This window comes from Triticum dicoccoides, chromosome 5A (assembly GCF_002162155.2).
Source record: "Triticum dicoccoides isolate Atlit2015 ecotype Zavitan chromosome 5A, WEW_v2.0, whole genome shotgun sequence".
NCBI classification, from domain to species: Eukaryota; Viridiplantae; Streptophyta; class Magnoliopsida; order Poales; family Poaceae; genus Triticum; species Triticum dicoccoides.
Genome location: NC_041388.1, coordinates 272406148 through 272411309, shown reverse-complemented (window position 1 = coordinate 272411309; position 5162 = coordinate 272406148). Strand labels below are relative to the sequence as shown.

The 5162-nt window shown below is 43.7% G+C and overlaps 1 protein-coding gene across 1 annotated transcript; it reads left to right on the top strand.

Moving 5' to 3' along the window:
* The first annotated feature begins 10 nt into the window (after positions 1 to 10).
* LOC119300968 (transcription initiation factor TFIID subunit 13-like) lies at positions 11 to 4155 on the top strand. The gene is made up of 6 exons (XM_037577869.1): positions 11 to 174; positions 1354 to 1821; positions 1911 to 1948; positions 2680 to 2739; positions 3641 to 3715; positions 3814 to 4155. The coding sequence occupies exons 2-6, from the start codon at positions 1485 to 1487 to the stop codon at positions 3925 to 3927; spliced, it is 624 nt and encodes a 207-aa protein (XP_037433766.1). The 5' UTR covers positions 11 to 174; positions 1354 to 1484; the 3' UTR covers positions 3928 to 4155.
* The last annotated feature ends 1007 nt before the right edge of the window (positions 4156 to 5162 follow it).

Below are 5162 nucleotides of genomic sequence, written 5' to 3'. Positions count from 1 at the left end.
AACGCCGACACCGACGCCCCGATCTCACCGAGGCCGGCGAAGCACAAGTCACGAACAACGCCGCCAGCCCCGTCTTCTTCCCGCGTAGACATCGCCTTGTCCACCCCGAGCTGCTTCTGTCCCGCTACCGAAGGCGACGCCCCCGTCCTGCTTTGCCTCCTCTCCCTCATTGGGGTATCTCAGTTCCTCCCCTCCCTCGTTCTGCTCTCTTGATGCACGCTGCCACAGTGCCACTGGGGCGTATATGTGGGATGATGCGCGTGCTCGCTGGTGTGTGTTCTAAAATACGAGCGATGGCTCCATGATTTTGTTTGGATATACCCAACTTCCCGTGCTGCTGATAAAGGGAATTTGACATGGTAGTCATGCTAGAACTGTTGGTTTTGCTACGCTCCATACATTATTTTGATGCAACTTAACAGTTGAATGATCATTGCAGGGTGTTAAATTGTAGCATAGTTAATCTTCTATTTCTAAATAGCTAGCCTCCACTAGTATATTTCTCTGCACATTCACCTCAATATTTGATAGCCATCCGATCGAAATTGTGTGACATGTACTCATATGTTACTTCTTTGCATTAATCCATCCATGCAAACCATGCCACCCAATCAGGTTACGCATGTCTTTTATAGGGGGAATCAAGTCATGAATGCATGTGAGTCACAAGTTAATTTTATTGCGTTAATTTTACCATGGTCATGGATGGCATATGTCATGGAAAGTTGGAGCAAAATATATAATTCATGCTTGCCATTGTGTTAGGTTCAATTAAAAAAATATCTTTGTTAAAATCAGATACTTTGTAGGTTTTATTGTTTTAAAAATGTAAAGCCCAAACACACTTGCATTTGTTTTCCATTAGTTTTAGTTGTTTTAAGCACCTTTTAATGCATTTCTTTTAATGTGGTTCCTGCGGCAATATGTGGGGCATCATCCAGTTCAAAGAAATATTGGGGGCTTGGGTAGTGATATGAGCTCATTATTTTGGTTGTGCTTATTTTTCTCTCAAGCAAATTTTGTCGTGAATTTCACTGCAGATTGCTGATCTCCACTTGTTAGTTCTTATTCGATATTTCTCCCATCATATGATGCTCTAGCTTATCTATATGGCAAGATAAAATAGAGCTGACATGTTGGATGGTGCGCTGGATTAGTGTCGCACCTCTAATTGCATGGTTCATCCGAGTGTTAGGTGCTTGCTTATAAATTCTTGCAAATTGCAAACTTCCATAGATAAAATGTGGTCTATATGGGCAAGATAAAAAACATTGTGATTCTGCCACCAAAATTCTGCCTATCTGCTGCTGTCGTTTGCAAACTGATTTCAGGTTGCACCATACAACTGCGCAGGCTGAGGCCACTATAAAAATCGCTGACCCGCAAACCTCCTGCCTTGTTCCCTGTGATCCGCCGAAGCAAGAGCCAGCCGAAATAATCTCTGTCCCTGTTTCATCACTCGGTTCCACCCCCCTGACGGTAGGATGCAGAACCCTGGCGGCAATCATCCTGCTCCAGCCGCAGCAGCGCCGGGCAAGTCCAAGTCGTCTGCGCAGGGTGCGGTAGTGGCCTCGGGCCATAGCCATCAGCCCTCCCCAGCCACGCCTGCGGCTGCCAAGTCCAAGTCCTCGGCCACGGCAGGGGCCTCCGGCCACTGTCATCACTCCTCCCCGTCCATGCCTGTGGTGGGCAAGCCCAAGCCCTCAGCGCATGCCTTGGCACCGGGCCAGGCGTCCATTTCTCACCAACCACACTCCGTCAGCGTTGCTGATGCAGCTGCATCGAGCCTTAAGCGCAAGCGTAGCGTCTTCCAGAAAGACCGTAAGGCATTCTGAATTGTGAGTTCTTTTCTGTTTATTTTTCTCCTTAAGTTCCATACTTATGGTTTACTTCTATTTGTATTCTTGCAGTGCAGCACATGATGTATGGGTTTGGGGACGATCCAAATGTAAGTTGATCCATGACCAATTCTCTCTTTATTTTTCGGATAAGAAATCTGTAGAACAGAATGCAATCAGTGTTGTCTACTTAGAAATTCAGGATGCAACGGGTGATAACTGACACTTTGCAAGAAGGATTGTAGCAAACACGGCGTGGGTTTACCATGTTAATATTTAATGGTTGAAATATCTTTAGATAAAGTAAAAGGGACATAACTGGAAGCGGTACACATTTTCTTAGACTGTGTTTATCAATGATTTTTGGTTGTTGTTTAGCTTACGCCTTTGCAAGCAGACAACAACCAATCCCTATCAAGTGTCAGTTCATATGGGGATAGTGGTCTCATGCAAATCGACAAGGAACCTCATAAATTATGCATGTTGTTCATCTATGTTATGTTAAATCTGTGGAAGGAACTGCTAATATTTTGGTCATGAGTAGCTACTGGTCATTTGGCCTAACCGGATGCCTTTCTGTTGGGCAGGTCCTAGAGAAACCCATAGTTTTTTGCCAGCTAGCATCTATTGCCTCTCATTTCTTTCCGGCACTGCTGTGTGGGCAGCCTGACATGCCTTGTAATAATTTGTTTTCACTCTTTGCATAATAAATAAATAGGAAATGCTCCTACCAAGGATCTCAAAAAGGAATAAGACAGTAAAATGAACACGTTCTCATTCTAAAGCTTAGGCGTTCTGCACTTAAGATGCAAGTGACTTCATCTTTTCGCTGGTTTTGCAGCCACTTCCTGAAACAGTTGCACTTGTGGAGGACATTGTTGTAGAATATGTTACTGACCTCGTAAGTTTTTCTTGCATTTGTACAACTATGCAATTTCTGTTTGGCGAGTGCATCTGCACCTTGGTGTGAACAGTAAATCAAATAAAATAGCAAAAAAATCTGATGTTTTTAGCATCCAAGATGCTCCATTGCGCGATGTGTGTGCAAAAATTTGTGATTTTTGGACATTCAAGGAGTTTGTGGCAAAAAAAAATCTGTGAAAGAAACTTTGAAAAAGAACACTGTTTGGACCCGATTTTTCCCTTTTTGCCTAGAGGTCCTGGAATGTCCAAACACCATGAAAATTTGCACACTCCTTGTGCACCTGAGCATCTTTGATGTAAAAAAAATCAGCATTTTTTTTCTTTTTTCTTTCCTTTTGTGAATTTATTGTTCATCGGGTGCAGATGAGCCCGGGCTCAGACGCTAATTGCCTATGTTTGGCCTGCTAAGATTATACTCCCTCTATAAAGAAATATAAGAGCGTTTAGATCACTACTCGAGTAGTGATCTAAACGCTCTTATATTTCTTTACAGAGGGAGTACAAACTATTCGCACATAGAAAGGTTTTGTGGAGGGTTGCGTGATCTGTTGAACCATTATTCTTCTTTTCACTAGAGTCCATTAAGTAAACTGAGGAAGTTTTGGCTAGATGCAAACAGATACGATTAGGTAACTGATTTTCTTGATTAAGCATCTTGCACTGTACGATAGTGACTCAATGTGATTTTGAATAAATGTAGCGTAGACAAATGAGCACCATCTACCTGACACAACTTTCAACACAATCCATTCATGTTTAACCAAGAAATCCAGAGTCACGGCATATTTAGCCAGTTATGCAAGTTTGTTTATAATTCCATAGTTTTTTTTAAGAATAGTTAATGGTTCCATAGCTGAGTGAATCCAGCCTTTTCCCAGGTCCACAAGGCTGAGAATGTGGCTTCAAAGAGGGGAAAGCTCTTGACAGAGGATTTTCTTTACCTTATCAGAAAGGTATGTTTCTGAATTTCACAAGAGTATGTGATTTCCTCTTCACTTGTGCCAACAGAGTTCGCCAAAACTAAGCATTCACACTTCACTTGTTTATGTAGGATATGCGGAAATTGCACCGCTCTACTGAGTTACTCTCCATGAATGAAGAGCTCAAGCAAGCAAGGAAAGCATTTGATGTGAATGAAGAAACACTAGTAGTAACTAACGAGTGATACCTCCTTGAGGAGCCACAGAGACTTCAGTATCTGCAATATCCCACTAACTTGGTCATACGATGCATATTTGCTTCAGTTGGATGCCAGTCAGCATCCATTATGTTTGCAGAAGTTTGTTTCCTGTCAATTTGGCGTCAGGTAGCACTTCCCACTGTACTTAATGGATGATTGTATGCTCCGCTCAGTCATACTAGGCACTATAACATGAAGCGCACCTGTTAATCTTGTACTCTCTCCGTCCCGTAATGTGAGACGCTTTACTCCTATAAAAGATGTTGTAGTACTCGCCTCCTGAGGGCATCCTCGGTCCTGAGTGTCCCCTGCGCTGTTCGATCCACGCGTGTCTTGCGCCGCTGGCTCCTTGCGCCCCCTGACGTCCGATCTTCATGGGCACTTCTCACCCAGCCGACGTTCTTGGGGTCCATGACGGGTGGGCTGCAGGGGAAACGTATCCGGTGCACCCACACTTATGGTGCTACCGGTGCACCGGATGTCATACATCATTTTAAAAAATCTGAAAAAATTCTAGCACATTGACAAAACACCAATGTATATCGTCACAAAATTTCGTATAAAAATTCGAAATATTTTTTGAGATACAAAAATGACAAAATTGACATTAGTGTAATAATAGGCCAAATCTAAAGCCCAACTTATATTATGTACTATTCAGTATTGAATTTGTCATTTTTGCTTTAGTAGCTGTGTTTTGATTTTTCACTTGAAATTTTGTGAAATCTACATTAATATTGTCTGAATGTGCTACATTTTTCTCAAAAAATTTCAAACATTTAAAATGTGCAACTTGAGTTCGGTGCACCGGTAGCACCACAAGCACCAGTGCACCAGATATTCTCCCGGGCTGCAGGCATGCCTGGGGCCACATTTTTGTGGTATATCATGTCTTTCCTCTGCGTGGCCATTTCCTGTGTTGGGTAAGAGCGGGTATCATTCTGTCCTGCGTGGGCATGAGCCTCTTTCCACCACTAGGCTTGGAGGGGGTTGCTAAGCGTGTGTTGGGTCATTTTCCTCGGTCCGGTACACGGGTTGTACCCGGCTCGGTCAGTGGTTCTCTGTATTCCATGGACCAGAGCCGCTGCGAGTACCCTGCGTGGGGATAGCCAGGGAGGGTTCTCGGTTTGCGCTAATCTGAGTCCCGGGGTCAGCCATTTCTCGGCGCTTGCCGGATTCTAGGCGTTTGCTGAACCAGACGCGTTGCGTGTGTGCGGGGA